The following is a 21,133-nucleotide window of genomic DNA, read 5'->3' on the forward strand; positions in this document are numbered from 1 at the left end:
GAGAAAACCCAAATCCCATTTTTCATAAATAATCAAGATTTTCACTTAGTCACTTAGCCTAACACAGAAATATTCAATACAACAATCCAGAACACTTAAATGTTCTTCAGCTATTGCCAGAGTCTACAAATAAGAAGGGTATGGACTGAGGAAATCAAATACAGGCTTCAGCATTCATGCGGATGACAGCAAGATTGGGTTCTCATATCTTATATCTAAAACTTTCCATGCAAAATCTGTTGTGTTCACAGATTTTGCTCTCAAATCTCTGTAGTGACATACACTGAGGCTCACAGTCACCTGAGAACAGAGAATGCCACCTCACTAAGAGCCCTGTGTGTTGTCCAGAACATGAGCTGGAACAGTCAAGGTATTCAGTAAATATGCCAAACAGATGTGTACTAAAAATCACGTTTTGCTTATGTCAATAATCTGTATCTTTCGTTTTTCTTTCTTTCCTTCCTTTCTTTCTTTTAAAACAAGATTTCTCTGTGTAGCCCTGACTGACCTGAAACTCACTTTGTAGACCAGGTTGGTCTGCCTCTGCATTCTAAGTGTTGGTATTAAGGCATGCACCACCACATTGGCTCCAATAATCTCTATCTTGCTACCAAAACCTCCATCAAGTAGAAAGGAGGAACGAACACAGTCTGGAATACATAGATGAGTATTCCTTCAGGTCAGCAAACCATGACCTACAGGTCAAATCTTGTTTGTTGTCTATTTCAGTAAATAAAGTTTGAATGGCATACTGTCATTCTTACTCATTTAGACACTGGGGTTGTTTTCACACTACAGCAGCAGAGTACAAGACAGAGCAGAACAAAGACACATGGTCTGTCTACAAATCCAAAACCACTTAGCACCTGGTTCTTGGTAACACATGACTACTATCTATCCTCTGCTCTAAGCAGTGGTTCTCAACCTTCCTAATGCTGCAACCCTTTAAATAGTTTCTCATGTTGTGGTGACCCCAAACACAAAAATTATTTCATAGGAACTACATAACTGTAATTTGCTACTGTTATGAATTGTAATGTAAATAACAGGCTATCTGCTAGTAGACCCCTGTGGTGGTAGCAACCCACTAGAGAAGTGCTGCTTTAGAGACTATGGCCTGCAGACACCTGAGGAATACTCAGAACACTGTGCTGACGGCAGCCCTTCCAAATAAAGAGTGAGTGAACACAGCAGAAACCTGAGCTGGCATGCTTTTCATTTGGATTAGGTTTTAATTTGGTATTACTAAGTATATCTCTGTCATTTCTCAACAATTCATGGGAATATTTCTGTAAATGTGAAATAAACATTCACTTGGAAACCTAATTTGTTAAGAGTTAAAATCAGTTAAGTAGAATATATTGACTAGGGTTCAATTCTGGTTTTAAACCAAATTTTATCTAAGTTTAGATTCAATCTAGCTAAAATTTACATATAAAACTGATAAAAGAGTTCCAAGCCTTCCTAATCAAAACAGTTAATCTTGATAAGCAAGGGAACCTATGGGCAGTCCACTACATTTTATAAATAAACAAATTTGAGTAAGTAGTTGAGCATCTGATGCTTAGAGTTAATTTGATCTCCTATATTTTTGGTAGTTTCCTTTTACTTCTTTCTCCTATTAAAAGCCTGTGACCTAAAAGCATTATTTACCGTTGTTCAAATGCCAAGCATTCTGCCCAGCAGAGCTGTGGTAGCTAGTTTTGATTAAAACATTTAAACTTCTACAACCGCTTAAGCAAGCTCAACTTTTCCACTCTGTAGCTGCAACCCCCATCCCAGGCTGTTTTGCCAATAGCTTCCGGACATATTGTGAATGCTGTTATCAAACCAAGTCAATCTATACTGTGTTAACTACTTTCACTCCTTTACTCATCATAACAAAGAATTTAAGTTTCTAAAGCTATAGCTAGATATGAACTGAGCAATATCCAGAGAAGGATGGGAGGTTGTTCTTTTTATTGTATTGACAATTAATTTAAAATCTAATTTCAATTGCAGCAGCTATCAAGACTTATACACAGCTAAGATAGAAGAGGTGCTCTTTAATTAAGGTGTGAAAGAAACATCTGGATGCTTGCAGCAAAAACTTTATCCAATAGTATGATAAAGCCCCATCTACTGTGGCAAGCATTAAAAGATGCCTGCAGCAAACTCTGGGGAAAGTGCTTTACTGAGAGTAGGCACTGTTACAAAAACCAACTGATAAAGCCTAACGTCACACTGGAATCCACTCCTCTGCCTCACCATTCCTATTTAGGCTTCTGGTTTGGGACTCCAACATAAAACACACACACAAAAAAGGGGGGAGGTTCTTTTGAACGAATGTGACGTCATGAGAACTAATACCAATCAGTCTCATTTTCAAAAATGTGGTGACCTTTGCTATCTTAGTATAGATGTCAATAGAAGAAGCCATTTCAGCCTCCTCTGTAGTCATCTCAAAGCACTTATCCTGTATTTCTCTCACTAAATCAAAAGAAGGCAGTAACAGGCAGCACACCACAGCAACTCAGAACATGACTCTGGAGTGAGACCTGTCCTAGAGGCACCCTATCCTAGGAGCTGACACTGTCCATAAACTCAACAATTTACTCGAGTTCTTTGAACTACAGGTTCACCATCTAAAAACCAGAGAAAGAGAACCCACCCCAAAGAAGTTTTGAATGAGTAAATGCTTAGAACATCCCTGACAGCAGCAAGGGCTCAATGAGCACTCACTACTACTATCAAGGTAAGTTATCGACTAATATTCCCCACTATAACTAATCAAACATTAGCTCAAAGTTAAAAATACAAAATAAAGTAAAAACAAACAAACAAGGAAGAAACAAAAACCCTGACTACAACTTTCCAACTGACAGATACAAGTTAGGATCTAGGGCAAGAACGTGTTTGTAACACTTAAATCTGTTTCAACAGACAAGAAAGAAAATTTAGGTAATTAACAGACCCTTTTGGAATGTATGGGTTTTTAATATGTACTTCATACTACTTGGATTATACTATAATTCTAAAAAACACATTATCATAAGGATAGAATGGTCAGAATAAACTGAATTGCATCCTATCTGCTGAATCAAAACTTAGTACAGAATCCAGAAATCTTTTTCTTCAACTGATTCTAATGTGCAATTAATTGTACTTCAAAATCTGATTCACATCCCAGTTCTGCACTTGACTCACACAAATGTACAATGGCTTCCCATCACAGTTGTGGCTATGTTTGATGATGGTGTACAGGAGGGAGAGGGAGAGAAGGGGGAAAAAAGGAAGAAAAAAGGGGAAGTGAAAGAAAAGAAGAGGGAGAAATAAAAATAATGAAGCAGGAGTTGAGAACAGTACTTTCATTGTAGACACTGCTCTGTTGTCTACCAAAGTTCAAAGTCTCTGGATTAATAACTATCCAGGAGAAAATTTCAGATAGGCACCATCTCAAAGCATAATAAGAACTTTATAAATATTCCTATATTTGATTTCTTCAAAGCCTCCAAACACTTATGATATATATAATTTTTATTCTTTTCAATAGGTGAAGTATGAAATCATTCACTGACAAGAAGCCAGTTGACAGCAAAAAGAATGCACACTGCTAAAAGGCACACCAACTTAGATAACACTAGGACCTAAACAAGCAGATATCAGTCTGCAGGATATTTTTAAGAGACAAATATCCTTTAACTGAATTATTTTACAGTAGTCTAGCCCCCTCTCTGGAGTTTTTATACATCAGCCAAGATAAATAGAGTTAATTTTGAAAAGCATTATCATGATTACATTTATAACTATAAGGAAGATCAATGGCATATTTTTCATTGCTCATTTATAGGCAACACTCATATTCTAATTGCTAGTTACTTTAAAATTCATCTATGTCAAATCAAATGCTTTATAATTATTTTAGAAATATAAACTGCTATCCATGTGCATTTAACTCTGATAAATAATTAATAACTCGTTTACACACTTACTGTGCTCTTTACAAAACACAAATGGTATATAGGTTATATTCTTAACTATGGATAAATTTTAATCATAGTAGTTTAAAATCCTAGGAACCAGAAAGTATGCGAGAGCACTCCTGAAGTCTTAGAAAAATTCTAAATTTAATAACGGATGACCATAGTAAGATTTTAACTGAAAAACAACAGCTTCCAACCTGTGTGACTTACTGTAAAAAGCCAAATCTATCAGTGACTTTGTAAACAAGATAATCAGCATCTTCCCAAGGCTCAATTTCCGCACCCTCTCGCCCCTACAACAAGAGATGACAAAAGGAGTTACTGAGAATTTATAACACCAAGTATTTTACTCAGACAGATCAAATACATGACTATTTTCTAACTCAACTATTTTGGCAATGTAATCACTGCTCCTTAATTATTAGCTATGGAAAGTACTGTGTCAGCAAGAGCTAACATAGCTACTTCTCCATCAAAAGATGTCCTGAGAGAAGTCAATGAGCAAGAAAGCTACTCCAGAAGAAATTGACACACCTTAACCTAAGTGCTCAAGTGAACTGTCCAGAACAGGCCTTTCATGCAAACCTCTCTGAGAAGGAAATGTGTGGTTTGTTTCTCCACTGTTTGGTTTCCCAACTACACCGGCCCTGAACCCACTCTTATGGCCAAAGCAAGAAAGAAAAAAAAAAAAAAGACTTCCAAAAGGGTGCGGTGGCACATGTATTTAATCCCAGCACTCAGGAGGCACAGGCAGGTGGAAAGTGGATCTCTATGAGTTCAAGGCTTGGCAAACTGAGAGCACTCTTCAGTTTGTAGTTTGTAGTGCTGAACATGCAAGGACTACCTGGCAATGGCTCTCATGCTCTCTGTCCTCCCCACTTGCACAGCACTGTCCCCTGCTGATCCCTTGCAGTTTTCTTCAGGCACTCCAACTCTCTGATGATTGCTTCTTCATAGGTAACTCTTAACTGTTGGTGCACTGGAAATGCTTTCCCCAGATCACCATTCTAAGTACTCTAGGTACCACTTATTCATAGGCTAACAATGAAAAGTTTAAAACCCCCAAATACAATGTACCAACCCTTCAAATTTTAGACTTGTAGAAACTTCTTCCATTTAAGTGTATTTTATAATGGCTGCTCATATGTTTTCCTTCAAGCAGATTATGAACATCCTATGGGCAAGGACTGTCAAAAAAGGTTTCCCAGTGCCTACCTTAGGCTAGCTACATATGGGTGAGCCCTGCATGGTGGGGAAAAAGTGACTGCAAGTATGAATAACCAGTGCTAAGTGATGCAGATGTAGAACATGGCACCTACAAATAAATGTTATGACCCATTAAAAGAGACAAATATGGAGAAATTATTGATAATAAATTGATTAAAACCTTTTACATCAAAACTAAGAAATATTCCATGCTAAGGTGATATAAAGGGAGAAAAGGAAAGAAGATGGGAGGGGAAACAGAGAGGAGGGGACGACGAACACTAACAATGTCTATACAGGCCATAAAGAAATCTGTTCTTTTATAAATACCTCCCTGCTGGCTAGTTTTCTTAGAATTAGAAGGTGCTATGTAGACTATTGGGGGAGAAGAGATCAGCAGTCTGACCCAGTTGTGAACTCTGAAAACTACAATAATGACCAGCCTGGCAGCTCATGCCTGTAGGAAGTTAAGGCCCAAGAGGACCCAATCTGGAGTTGGTCTGGCGCTGTTAGAGTGATAGTGCCTAGCCAATGAGGGGTAACCATGCGACGCTGCCTGAGGGCCTAGCAACAGGTGCTGTCGGAGGTCCTGATCATGTCTAGTGAAATGAGGGGTGGCCATGCAATGTCAACAGATGGGAACGGCAGGGTGCTGATGGTATGTAAGACACCCACCCCAACCCACCCCCGTTAACTTGTTAACTAAGAGTCTGCTATAAACCTTTCACCAGACTCCTGGCATCTTCGTAGGTTGACATGGCACCTGACAGGGGATGGATGTCAGGAGAGGTAGAGGCAGTTTCCTTTAGAGGTGTGGTCCCTGGAAGGTTGAGCATGCTCCACTGGATAGCTGCACACCCATGTACATATGGGCAGCACAAATTGGATGGGGGGGGCAAAAAGGAGAGAGGGAGAATTCTCAGAAATAAGAGAAAAAAGGGTTGAACTCAATGTTCTCACAAAGGGAACAAACGCCTTGTTATTTCAGCTCTCCAAAAATTAAGCCCTTTTCTATTTATATGGATTTTTTTTAGGCTCAATGTCCTTTATTTATGGCTGGAATCCACTTATGAGTGAGTACATAACCATAGTCATCTTTTGGGGTCTGGGTTACCTCACCCAGTATAGTGTTTTCTATTTCCATCCATTTGCATGCAAAATTCAAAATGTCATTGTTTTTTTTACCACTGAGTAAGGATATTTATATGGATTTTTAAATAAAGCCTACTCAAAGAATAAATAAAGATACTTACTCTGTCATATTTAGCAACTATTTCAGCTCGTTCCTGAGCAAGTTTGAGTGCTACATCCTGGTCCGAATCTGTGGAGAGATCAAATTTAGATGGACTGTTATCCTGAGAATAATAGTCATAAAACTAATAAAACATAAAAGCAATACTGCTTACAAAAAAATTAATAAAATCAAAATGAGCTAGATGCAGCTTCAGAATACCAACTGATTTATCTGTTTTCACTGTGTATAAACTCAGAGCATAAATTTACTACCACAGCAAACGCTTCTAGGACAACAAATCGAAGCCTCTGCTGTGGTCTTAATTTCAATCAGATGTGCCCCTCACACACCTCCATGTTTGAGCATCTGGTCTTGAGCTGGTGGTACTATTTTGGGACACAGAACCTTGCCTTGACTGGAAGATGGGGTTGGAGGTGACAGGGCAGGCCTTGAACATAGAGCCCAGCCTAGCGCCTCTCTCTGCTTGCTGGTTTAACACCGTTCGAGAGGGGTCTGCAACATGTTCCTGCCACCCTACCTTCCTAGCCATTGCCCCGAAACCATAAACCAAAATAATCATGTCTTTCCTCACACTGCTTGTATAAGGTATTTTGATTTTATTAATTTTTTTTTTGCTCACTGTGACAAGGAAAGTAACTAATACTGCACTCAAAATCAACTTTGAATTTAAATTTTCATAGAACTAGGAATAGAAACTGAAACGGTAAACTCTTAATGTTTCCAGGGGTGGGGGAAGAGTTTTAACTGGGAAATGAGTCAAGGCAATGCAGGGAAAGGGACGGGAGAAAGGATAAACAACGCTAAGGATGCTAAGAGCCAGAGGGAACATTATTTTATGTTTGCTTAAAAATAACATGTGAAAAAAAATAGCATAAGTGTAACTTGTCCTAGTTTGCTTTCTATTGCTGTGATAAAACATTCTGACCAAAAACAACTTGGGGAGTATGCTGACTAGGTGTTTTGTTAACTTGGCATACACTAGAGATACTCTAAAGAGGGACTCTCACTTGAGAAATAGTCATCCTCTGTCTATGGGGCATGTTCTTAACTAATGATTGACATGGAGAGGTCAGCCCACTGTGGGCAGTGCTACTCCAGGGCAGGTGGTCCTGGGTTGTATAAGAAAGTAACCTGAACTAGTCACGAGGAGCAAGCCAGTAAGTAGCACTCCACCCGTGGGCTCTGCTTCAGTTCCTGCCCTTTCTTCCCTCAGTGACAGACTGTGACAACGAAATAAACACTTTCATCCACAAGTTGGTTTTGATCTATGTTTCATCAAAGGAACAGACAGGTGAATGAGTGGGTGGACGGACAGACGGACGGATGAACACACAGACAGACAGAGACTGACAGGTACTATGATAAAAATAAAGGGCAAGAGATGCCGCCCGCACCTACTGGACAAAAGAGGTGACTGACTACTGTCCCAGCTGGACAGCTCCATCTTTAGGCTCTAGGCCCTGGGGCACATCCCATGACCCTCCCTCATCCATTGCAGCCCAACTAGCCAATCAGCCTCCACTCCCATTGGACCCTGTAATCTACAAGTCCTACTCCGCCCCACAAACCCAACCATCTCCACAGCACCAGCATCCCCCTCCCATAAAGCACAGACACCAACTGCACCAATTGGACTAAGAGCTGCTGTGGGATAATGGTCTTTTATCCTGTCACTTGTATTATTTTTAATAAAATGCTGATTAGCCACTAGCCAGGCAGAAAGTATAGGCGGGGTGACCAGGCAGGAAGTAGAGGCAGCACAATGAGAACAGGAGAATTCTGGGAAGAGAAAGTTTCAGTCCGCAGCCATAACCCGGACGAAGAGGAAGCAAAATGTGACTGCCTCGCCGAAAAAGGTACCAAGCCACGTCGCTAACACACGCAAGAATTATGAGTCATAAGAGTTAATAAGAAGCCTGAGATACTAAGTCAATCAGTTTATGATTAATGTAGACCTCTGTGTGATTTCTTTGGGACTTAATGACTGCAGGAACAGGGCAGGACAGACCCTTAGTCAACAAAGAGCAGCTCTCCAGAGGCACAGACACTACCTGCACCTATTGGAGGAAGTGATGGGTAGAAGGCAGTGCAAGAACACATCCAACAATATAAAGAGCAATATGGTACCACCAGATCCTAGTGGTTCTACAACAGCAAGATCTGAACATCCCAATGCAGAAGAAGCAGAAAAAAATGACTTTAAAAATAACTTTATGAAGATGATAGAGGTCCTTAAAGAGGAAATGAAAAATTCCCTTAAAAAAATAAAAAACAAGCAAAAAAGAAAGAAAGAAAGAAAGAAAGAAAGAAAGAAAGAAATCATTAAATCCCTTAAACAAAGCCAAGAAAGTCAAGAAAGAAACAAACAGGTGAAAGAAACAATTCAAGACTTGAAAATCGAAATAGAGGCAATAAAGAAAACACAAACTGGGGGAATTCTGGAAATGGAAAATCTGGCTAAACCAACAGAAAATACAAATGCAAGCATAACCAACAGAATACAAGAAATGGAAGAGAAAAATCTCTGATGCTGAAGACTGGTCAAGGAAAATGTTAAAGACATCAAAGGCATAACACAAAACATTCAGAAAATCTGGGACGCCATGAAAAGACCAAACCTAAAAATTAATAGGGATAGAAGGAGAATACCAGCTCAAAGACAAAGAAAATATATTCAATAAAATCATAGAAAAAAACTTTCCCAACCTAAAGAAGGATATGCCTATGAAGATACAAAAAGTTTACAGAACAGCTAACAGACTGGAACAAAAAGCAAAGTCCCCATACCACATAGTAATCAAAACACTAACCATACAGAATAAAGAAAGAATATTAAGAGCTGCAAAGGAAAGGGGCCAAGTAACATATAAAGGCAGACCTATCAGAATTATACCTGACTTATCAATGGAAATAATGAAAGCCAGGAGGTTCTGGACAGGGATTATGCAGACACTAAGAGACCATGGATGCCAGCCCAGACTACTATACCCAGCAAAACTTTCAATCACCATAAATGGAGGAAAACAAGATGTTCCATGACAAAACCAGATTTAAACAATACCTATCCATAAATCCAGCCCTACAGAAAGTACTAGAAGGAAAAGTCCAACCCAAAGAAGTCAGCTACATCCATGAAAACACAAGCAATAGATAATCCCACACCAGCAAATCAAAAAGGGGGGAGGGGACACACACAATGCCACTACCAATGGCAAAGTAAAAAATAACAGGAACTAGCAATCACTGGGCATTAATATCCCTAATATCAATAGATTTAATTCACCTATAAGAAGACACTTATAGAAGGCTAACAGAATGGATACGGAAACAGGAGCCAAACATATGCTGCATGTAAGAAACACACCTCAACTTCAAAGACAGACTTTACCTCAGAGCAAAGGATTGGGAAAAGATTTTTCCAATCAAATGGACGTAAGAAGCACACCGGTATAGCTACACTAATAGATAACAAGCTAGACTTCAAACTAAAATTAATCAAAAGAGATGGAGAAGGATATTTCATATTCATCACAGAAAAAAATCCATCAAGATAAAGTCTCAATCCTGAACATTTAAGTTCAAAGGCACCTACACGTGTAAAAAAATTATTAAATCTTAAATCACATATCAAACTCCATATAATAAAAGTAGGAGACTTCAACACCCCATTCTCACCAAGGGATGGGTCTGCTAGACAGAAACTTAACAGAGAAAAAAGAAAACTAACAGACAATATGACTCAAATGGACTTAACAGACATATATAGAACAGTCTACCCAAACACAAAAGAATATACATTCTTTTCAGCACCTCTTGGAACTTTCTCAAAAACTGACCACACTTGGTCACAAAGCAAATCTCAACAGATAACAGAGATTATTAATAAACCCCTGTATCTTATTGGATCACCATGGATTAAAGTTAGAATTCAACAACACAAAATACAGAAAGCCTACAAACACATGGAAACTAAATAAAGTTCAACTGAATTATCACTGGGTCAAGGAGGAATTAAAGAAATAAACTAAAGACTTCCTAGAATTCACTGAAAATGAAGTTACATTTCTTTTACTCGGGGCGGGGGATTTCTTTCACTTTTCTCAGAGTACAAAATGCTAACAAGCTCTCCCTTCAGTGTAAGTGTGAATAGTAAGTACACAGAAGGAATGATTCTATATAGTAACCAAAACATACACTAGTAGTTCACACGTTTACAACACACTAATACAAAGAGACGACTGAGATAAGCATTCACATAGCACCACCCTATTCTGATGCTCAGCTTTGAAACAACAGACTCCTACCGCTACTGAACGGAAGAAAGTGCGTGCATAGAAATTAAATCCAAGCCCACTGAACTCCAGCAGTGCCATTAGAGCTGCTAAACATTTCCTTCCAAACCAGCAGTCGAACGTTTTCCTAAGATATCTTTTACAGCAGGCCTTACCCACAACCAGTCCCAAGTCTGCCAGCAGATTTCCGATACAAGAAGGAAAAGTTTTAAAGTGTAAAAGAAAAAAAAAAGAACAGGAAATAATGAAATAATGAGGGTAGGAGCTGAAGTGTCAATAATCAGAAAATGTGGATAAGCCACTGTTTATGAATCTTTACTCCGATCACTATCAGGCTAAGAACTCTACAAGAGAAAACCCAGTTGTCTAAAGAGATCATCCTGGAACTGGATGAAACTACATCCTGATTCTAGAATGACAGGGTGCTTTATACAATACGATCAGAACAGTTTCCTCAGCCAGGTGGCGGGGGCTTCTGTTAAGAGAGTAAAAGGAAATACTAGTTTTTCTACTGCTGAACGTGCGGACATTATTCATTCACACTGCATGGTGTAGTGCACCTACAGCACAGGGAGCAACCTGCTAAAATCGTGTTTCCTGCTCTCTTGTCTCAGAGCAGAAGCTAATGGCATACACTCGATTGCTTATTTAAAACTTCCATTGTGAGAATCGAGAGTTTACCCCAAAGCTTTTATCACAAAAACACTAATAGCCACCTTGTGTCTGTGCAAGTATGCAGAAGTTTGGGCAACTACTGAACAATAACAGCTGTGCCACTCAGCTTATACCCATGCCATCATCAAATAAAAACTCAAATAAGGTGTTACCACAGTATTTACACAATAATTTATGCTCCACTTTTATAATAAATCCATAAAATAAGTTTATTTGGAAAAACCATTGCCACAATATTTTATGATTTAAATATAATTCATATTAGTAAATGTATGTAAAGAAAAATCCCTGTCCTTAAAAATAAAGCCATGAGGAGAAATATGAGAAATGACTTTAAAAAGCTCCTTACTTTACAAAGTTAGCTTAATACTAAAGTACATGGGAAATTATCTCTTGGCACAAATTTATGGAAGAAAATGACAACTATTGCATTTTTCAGAAGCATTTTAAAAATAGACATTTGATGTCTCAAATCCGCCCCGCCAAACTTTTAAGTATCCACTTGAAATGAACTGCGTTCTTTAAAAACACACATTACAACATCACTAAATTTCAAATTCAATCCCATAAAACAACACTGACAGAAGGCTGCTTCTTCCTTGTGAATACTTGAATAGGTGAGAAGTGTACAAAACAATATCAACTTTAGAAGTCCTTCACCCTTCCTTAGATAGTCAGGCTGGCTTTGGAAGGTGACAGCGGCTTCAGTCCTCACAGAAAACTGATCTACTCCAAGGTTTCATTATGTGAGGGTGGTAGGGGGGGTCTCATACATTCTGCAACTGACAGAAATGAGGGGAGGCGGCTCTACTTAAACTGTAAAACAGCACAAGAAAGGATGCTTAAAATGCATTCTTTCTTTTTCCAAATGGGAAAAGGCCTCGCTGTGGTTACATGGACTATGGATACTCAAACAAAGATGAGGTTTGTTGAAAGGAAAAACCCGTCTTTCAGGCTGAATCCCAACTAGAAGCCACAACAGCCTACACCCAGCATTCCATCCTCCAGTAAACAGGGGCTTTACACAAGCAACCTCACATGCCACTTACACTTCAAATTAGCCACATTCTTAGTGCATTCAACAAAAGTTGTCACGGAACGCACATACACATGCACACAAATTATTTAAAATATAAATTAAATATAAGAAGAAATATTCTTCAAGTCTACTTTATATCTTAGCACATTTTAATGTGAAAATACTGGGTCTGATTCATATTATAAATACATGCTAAAGTAGTGCTCCTGGGAACAGAACTTTTAAAAGAAATTAAAGTGTATTATACTTTTGGGGTGGGGGAAAAGAAACATATCCACCACAGCAGCACCAGTGCAGAGGTCAGAGAACAACTTGTAAGAATTAGGTCTCTTTCTCTATCATGTGGATTCCGGGGATTGATATTAGGTCATTTGGCTGAACCTGGATGAGGCCATACCTCTATGCACAGAGTCACATTGCAACCCCACGTTCCAAATATTTTTAATAAACTACCTATTTGTAATGAAACTTTTATTCTCTTTTATCTAATTTTCCTTACTATAATCATTTCTTTAAATGGGCAGAGACCTATAATTTGAAAACCATTTCGCATAAATTAACAGCCCTATAACTATTTTTGTGTGCCTAGGAACTTTAAGTACACTGAATTAAATAAATAGTCATGAATTAAGTTTATACTCCACTTAGGGTAGCAATAATACCCAATAACAGAAGATCTAAAAAAGAAAGGAAAAAGTCAAGTCATACACTAAGGAAGGAGAATCAATCTGCCATCAAGCTTCTGAGAAAAACTATCATAAACTTGGAATTTTACAACATAAATGAGGAAAAATACACACACACACACACACACACACACACACACACACACACACACACACACCACATGCTTCTAGATAGTTCAAACATTAAACAACTGATTCCACAGTCTACTCCTGGGAGAAAGGGTCTGCACACGGGATTAACTAGGGTCTAGAAGAAACTAACTATGTAGAGAGGTTCAACTTCATCACAAGAATCCAGAATAAAAGTAGGAAAAGATAGCCAACAGTGGAAGTTGGCAGACTCCAGAAGGAATCAATCTTACTAATCAGTAAATGGCTTTCAGGTTTCTGGCTCTAGAACTATAGACTAAATCTGCACCATTTGAGCCATATTGCAATTTCAGCAACATAAATATACAAGGATTCAAAGTTTGCTACCTCTACAATACTTCTTTCTAAAGCAATTTGAGGATACAGAAAAACAATACAAAACAAAGTAACAAAAGACACTGGTAGGCTTTCTGTCAAACTGCAGTCAAGACTTTGAACTTCTCTCCCATGAAGCCTTGACCCTGAGCCCTAATCTTCATCCTAGTCTCTGCCTCTCCAGTCCAATTGTAAGAAGAATCTTGCAAAGCCCCACATCTACACAACCGACCATTCTGGCCTGCCTTCAGCAAGAATCCTGTCACATTTGTCTTTTAGTCATTTTCTAGCCACTGACACTGTCTCGCCCTCATTACTCATTAGTCAAGATAAATCATTATATTTGGAAATGAGTTTGAGCTAGATTCTCTTCCCCATAGTGATAATCTTGACACTGGTTTTTAATAGTCTTAAACAAAACATTTCTTACCTTTTAAAACAAGTATAAAATAATTTTCTTTCTACAAAATCAAAAACAGAAGACACAGAATCCAAGAAATCACAAAAAGTAACAGACATTTCCCTATGCCAAATATGTAGCTGCCCAGAGAGCAATCCATCTGCATTAGGAAAGGGAATACAAGATTCTTTCATGAAGTGCATCAGATCCAAGTAACCTCAAGGATATGGTGCTGTAAAGTTTGTATCAGAGCACCAAAAAGAGTGAGAGACTACTAGAACCCTCCAAACAGGCAAGTAGTACAAAAAGCTACAGTCCATATATGAAATAAAATCCAAAGGGGTATGGCACATGAGAAAGTTAATTCATAAGACCTTGACAAGGGCAATATTAGGATATTTCCTATATACACTTCACCATATTATCTGAGAAGTTAAAGATCCTGTCATTACTGTGATTACAGAAAACTGAATTGCCTATTAATACTTGGAATACATTTTAGGATCCAAAATAAACCTAGATGTGCACACATACACAAGCTATTCCTACAAGTAACTACTGCTACACACAACTGATACCAAAATTTTCTCTAGAGTATACAAATGTGCACGTTTTGTAAACATACAGATTTTATTATTTTTTAAATTTATGTGTGTGTTTGTGTGAGTAAACACATATCCACAGAGGCCAAAGATAGTATCAGATTCCCTGGAGCTGGAGTTATGGTTGTATTTATGCCCAACGTGAGTGCTAGGAGCTGAACGCTGAACACGGGTCTTCTAGAAGAGCAGCAAGAAGTTTTCACTGCTGAATCACCACCTCCAGCCCCCATATATTGTATGCTCCCTTTTCTGTAAAAATAAACCACAAGCATCCTCTTAAAAATGTTAGAGTTGACTCTTTCCCAGCTACCAGTATGCCCCGCTGGTAGTGCATATCTATAACCTATAAAACCTACTTAAGTAGGGTACCAACAGTGTCTACCAACCAACAAGGCAAAGAGGTAAAAGCAGTGAGCTCTGGCTCATGCTGCCCGATAATTTCTATGTTTAACAACATGGTAACACTGAGCAAAGAGTTCAGGCTGGCTCCAGTACACCAGTGACTCTACCTTTTCACAGCTATGAAGAATCTTAATGTGTTCATGTAATCTAGTTAACCTGTCCTCCCTTGGGAACCTGAACTAGGAGAAGTTGAAAAAAATAACTCAATGGGCAACAATGACAAAAGGCAAGTTGAAAACTGGGGAGGCATAAACTACTAGTAAGCAGAGTACAGCGGCTGCCACAGGGAGGGAAACAGTGTATCCTATCTTATTAAATCCAGAGTCAAGCACCACCAACAACCCTTCAACCTAAGAGAGACAGAAGCCTAAAGCTGCTTGGTGCTTCAGTTCCTGAGAACTCTGATTTTCAATTCAATATAATATTCTCTTTTTCCTCCTAATATAATGTAAATAAGTTGTTTGTTTGTTTGTTTTTACTTATTCTGAGAGCTCCTCCATCTTTCTACCAAAATCAACAGTTCTTGGAAGTAGTGGTCTTAATTACTTGTAATCATTTTCTGATTGGATCATGAACCATGCTGGACCAACAATAGATTGGAGGCTCTTGTAGTGAATTTGGGTTCAGTTCCCAGCCACCCACGTGGTAGACCACAACCAAACATAACTCCAGTTTCAGGTGATTACATGTCCTCTACCCACCTCTGCAGGCACCAGGCAAACACATGGGGAACATAAAGACAAACATATATAAATTCATATACATAAAAGTGAATAAATTTTAAAAACTATATTTTTAAAATATTTAAATGCTAAAACCTTAATATAGCCACCCAGTGTTCAAAACTTCAGCATTTACTTTGCCGTGCTCTAAAGCCAAAGCTAGAATGCTCAAGCAGAACTAAACAGATTACATTTGAAGTACAACTGAAAACAAATCAAAAGGCCCTGAGGGGTCACCAACTTTGACTGATGGTTCAGTGCAAAATGAAGTAAGTGTAAGCACCCACAGCTGGTCTTCCGAGATGGCTTACTCTGAAACAGCATTCAGGTCTCTCTCCAGCAAGGGCATCAGCAGGAAATCCTCTATGAAGCACTGGCCCAGTGTGTCCTCCTGCCCTTTACTCCCCTTCACTGCCAGGTCACCCACAGCAATGCAGTTCCACCTCCCTATATCTGAACTGTTTACTCTACATTACATAAATGTCTTACAAAAATGTGCAACTTCAAGAAAACTCTTATCTCCTCCTTTCTTCCTCAACTCATACATTAATCTTAGAAAAATCACTTGGCTTTCAGCCATCTCTCTTATATTCACTTTGGAACAACAACAAAAGATTCTAATCAAAGTTGCAATTATAAAAATAGTACAAGTAACCAGGAAAAGGTTAAGAAAGACAAGGAATGATGATATATGTAAGGACCAGTGTCCTCAGAAACAACTGAACATTCTCCCCAAATAGCTACATGTTTCTACATTCATTTCACATCCCTCTGCATTAATGTGTAATCTCATATAATAAAAGAGTACTAAAAATATGTCTAAATGCTTTAATATTATCTTTTAATTACCAGTGAATGCCTTACCATTGCATTCAAAATATTCCTTACATTACTGTCAGAATGATTAGCAACATTCCTATTATGACGTGCTTTAAATTGTTTTAAATATTTTTCATTAAAGTTACAAAATACATATCTAAAAACCAATTTCTACTAGAAGTTCAAATGCTAAAGTCAAGCAGATGGTGGCGACGGGCAATCATTGTAAGTCAAGCAGATGGTGGAAACTGGGGAACACTGTTAAGTCAGAAAATAGTGGGGCCACTTGCAGGACCACTGTAAGTCAAGCAAACGGTGGAATCAAGGGACCACTGTAAGTCAAGTAGAAGATGGTGGAGTTGGGGGACCACTGTAAGTCAAGGAGATGGTGGAGCTAGGGACCACTGTAAGTCAAGCAGATTGTGGAGCTGGGGACTACTGTAAGTCAAGGAGATGGTGGAGCTAGGGACCACTGTAAGTCAAGGAGATGGTGGAGTCAGGAGACCACGGTAAGTTAAGCAGATGGTGGAGCTGGGGACCACTGTTTTCCTCTTCCCCAACAGCAACCCAGCAGCACAGCTGGGGCTCTAAGGGAAACAATCAGCAGGGCTGCAGCTTCAGTTTCTTTTAATTTGTCACATTAGTATTGGATTTCCTTGCAACTGGTCCTCAGCTACCACCTTAGCCTGACTCAGTCCCCACACTCTCTGTGTGATAGGAATAAAAAGATTAAATTTATAACAGATGAGTTGCTTATAAGACATGCTTAAGATGAGTAAGAACAGGATAAATGCCCAATACTTTAAATGCAAAGCATCTAGCATCAGTAGATATTCAACATTTCTATATAAATAAGTCACAGTTTTAACAATTCCTGAAAATACTTCTATAACTTGCTTCTCAATATCTAGAAAGGAACAAAATAATTTCTTAAAGTCTTAAAAAACAATTGCTGACTAGGACTCAGTATAAGAGAAAAATCTTTTTTCCCCTCCACTCAAACTAAATCAAAACCTCAGCTGTAGGCAACTCTGCTTTTGCACTGCCCGTTTTCCTAAAGATAACTGGCTAGTGCTTCTGGTCTCCCTATTTCCACATAGTAATGTAAACTAATGTCTCTGCTACTAACTATAATCCCCATGAACAAAAGACAGTATATCCTCCATGTTGGTCTCTTTGGAATCTATCAGTCTTGTACATGTTTTTCACTACAAATGTGTATGTCTGCTTTCTCTTACATATTTACTTTATTTTAAAATTTCTGTTTACAGCTTACATTTATATTTTTATAGTTTATGGACTCTAACGTTTAGACACAAACACATACATCTGCTTTCTTTAAATTCTGATTATTTATAAGTCCTTCACAAAGTGGGGCACCTGGGAAAGGTGGGCAAATGTATCTTGTCTGTTGCATTTATGTTCCACCTACTTCCTCCCTTTTGTCTTGCTCAGTCTCTGTCTCTACCAAAAGGTTCCATGCTCCCCAGGGTTCCCATAAACCTATAGATCCAGCAGCTCAACACCGAGAACCTTCTCCCACACAACTCTCTCCACCTTACAAGAAACAAAAGGATGTTTAAAGTCAAGGATCCAAAAAGCATCAGAGCAAGGTTGGCCTGCTCCTACTTTGTCTCCTGACCTCTGTCTCCGTGCACCTGCTCTCTCTACTCTGCTCTCCTCCCCTGCACCCCCACCACAGGAAGGCTTGGGAATGCCTGGCTGTCATCCAGTGAACACGTTCATCTAAGTAAAACAGAGTCCCGAAAGAGCCTTTTCAAACCCAATGCCATGTCTTCCAGTCAGTCAATGAAGGATATTCTGGGGCTTGAGACAAAACTGAATCACAACTGACTCCCAGAAGCCTCAAATCCAGACTAGGAACTCCTACACTTTATACAATGATTCACAGGGAAAGGGAAACAAAATGATGTAATAATACTTAAACACCATTACTACTGATGAGAAATATAATTACTAACTGTTGACTGTGAATCTATTTCCCACCTTTGGCAGCAGGGTGGAATGACACATCACCAACAGAAGATGTTTATGATACTTAGAACCAAGACAAATGAGTCACTTCACTCACTTTGCCTCGTCTACTGTTGCCAACAAATTTAAGATTATACCTTAACTGTTTTTCCAGAAGGATGATTGTCTTAATAGATGACACAGAGTAGTTTGCAACAACTCCTTATTTGTGGATGTTCCAAAAGCTGTTTACTGGGCTATTTCTACCTGACAGATACTGTGATAGGCCTTAACATGCATAACCTCATTTCCTATAGCAACAACCTGCTACGTTAGATTAAGACTTAAGTCTAGTTTTCCCATGGGGAGACTGGAATGGAGAAGTTAAACAATTCAGGTCATACAGGAATTAAGCTGCAGAGCAGGACTGTTACAACACTTTCCTTACAAACAAATCTGAGACTCTCAATCCTCTTGCCTCAGTTTTCTGAATGCTAGGATTAGAGGAATGACCCACCAGGTCCAGCTTTTTCGCCAATCAATCCTTACCGCTGTATGCTGGATTCCAAGAGCCTTCTAAGCTCACCAAATAGTCGGCCATTTATGCAAAACGGAGGCTAACAGTGTCTAAAGAATGCAAGGACAACTTACATATATTATTCTTTGGGATAGCGACTATGCCTTTCTATTATGTTTTAAGTTATAGGTTTTAAAATAAACACAGAAAGTAACAAAAAGTTGCAAAACTTTGACAAATAAATAATCAGCTAATGTATAAAGTAAACACTAATAAAACACTGCTTTTGGATGATACTGAATCAACCACCTTCACAATTACAAGAAGATGATATTGAATCTATTTCATTTACTCTTTCTACAGTTCTTCCCAGAACATTCAGAAAGAAAGGATGTACAGTTATAATCACTGCAATAAAAGCTTGTCCTGAATTTGACCTTGTAAGTATTAATAAAAATAATGCGACTGGAGCAGATTTTGTTTGCAGGGTGTTGTTGATGTTGTTTGAGCCAAGTCTCACAAAACAGCCTTGCTGACCTAAGTCATTACTACAGCTCAGGCTGTCCTTGATGTCAGGATCTTTCTGCCTCAGCCTCTCAGTGCTGGGATTAAAGATGTGTACCACCACTGCAGACAACAGATACAAGACAAACGGAATGAAAGGTGATTCACAGAGACTTTACTCTAATAGTACATAATTCCAGACAGTTTGAAAAACTTATTTTCAACTAAATATCCTATTTTCTATTTTTTCTAAAAATGGTATGTAAAAGCCAAACTGTGCCAAAATGGACACAAATTGCCTACTTCAACTAAATATGAAGCGAAAACTGCATTCAATGCTTTGACGTGTCTAAGTATTGGTCCCTGGTTCAAACTGGACCTTAATGCCATCAAAGCCAGCAGTCTGACAAGAATTATCCGATGAATGGCACAGAATGAATCAAAGTATTTTTGTCACAAGAAAATGTCACCCAATTATTTCTTTTTTAAAAAAAAAAAAGTTCCCTAGGGCTCTGCAGTCAAGAGCTGTTTGCTCAGGCAAAGGAATAGGGTCCTATTGCCAGCATCCTGACACAGCAGATCAAAAGTGTCTCTAATTCCAGTTCCGGAAAGTCCAATGCCCTCTTCTGGTCTTCCGGAGCATAGCACACACGTTTGCACTTACATATATGCAATCAAAACATCCATACAAATAAAATAAAAAATAAATTTTAAAGGACCCTAAACTCAAGCATGGTATCTCAAAATTCTCACAACACATAGCTGTTTTAAACACAATTCAATAATTCTAGGCAACATATACATAAGCATTTCAATATGTATATGTGTTTAATATGTATTAATATTCCGTACATTCAATTACTACTAATATTCTAGTACTATCACTGAGTTTGGTGGCTCTTATACTAAGTAAGATGTACTTTACATAACAAGTACAAAAGTTATATGCAAAAGTGCTAGTTACTCATTAGGTACCAGATGAATTAAGTTAACAATGAAAGGCCTGGCTCACAGATAACAGATAGCACTTACTCCGCATAGTCTAAATTCTGTTATCTCATTTAACCTCCTCACTTCAAAACCATGAAGTAAGTATCATTACTGGTCATTAAACAGACAGGAACATTACTAGGTTAATTAACCTGCAAAGATCACACAGCCTTTTAGTTCTGGAGTGACATTTGGACCAAAGCAATAAAGCTTCAAGGTTTTCTAAACCTGTCAGGTAGTCTATCACCAAAACGACAAGAAAATGTCAGCATAAGCTCAACTTAGCATTAAATAAGGGCAAGAGGCAAGGAAACACCCTTGAGTCAATGAGACAATGAGGGGAAACAAAATAAAGCTGCACAGAAAAACAAGGTCCCATTGGAAGCCCAGCTGCTAGGATCAGCTCACACACTGGCTAAGCTTCGTCACCTGACAGATAACACGGTTCCACCTTGCTCAATATCCAAACAGCCATTACATATTACAGAAATAGTCAATTTGTACATTTCAAGTGAGAAAGTGAAATTTGAAGGTAAAGCTACTCTTCTTAAGCTATATTCGCGTGGGAGCTTCAAGTTCAACACACATCTAGAAAGCACTAAGGCACAACACCACAAAATTTA

The 21,133-nt window shown here is 38.5% G+C and overlaps 1 protein-coding gene across 2 annotated transcripts in view; it reads right to left on the reverse strand.

Annotated features, from left to right (window-relative positions):
* The window catches only part of Usp6nl (USP6 N-terminal like), a 131,168-nt gene that overhangs the window by 47,993 nt on the left and 62,042 nt on the right, over nucleotides 1-21,133 (reverse strand). Inside the window, exons 3-4 of one of the 2 annotated variants that reach the window (XM_075970407.1) lie at nucleotides 6,422-6,489; nucleotides 4,173-4,255 (exon numbers count right to left, since the gene is read on the reverse strand). In XM_075970407.1, coding sequence (XP_075826522.1) covers nucleotides 4,173-4,255; nucleotides 6,422-6,489 — 151 coding nt within the window. Of the gene's footprint in view, nucleotides 1-4,159; nucleotides 4,256-6,421; nucleotides 6,490-21,133 lie in introns of both variants that reach the window. The other variant, XM_075970408.1, reaches the window with a different exon arrangement.

Source organism: Microtus pennsylvanicus, chromosome 4 (genome assembly GCF_037038515.1).
Source record: "Microtus pennsylvanicus isolate mMicPen1 chromosome 4, mMicPen1.hap1, whole genome shotgun sequence".
NCBI lineage: Eukaryota > Metazoa > Chordata > Mammalia > Rodentia > Cricetidae > Microtus > Microtus pennsylvanicus.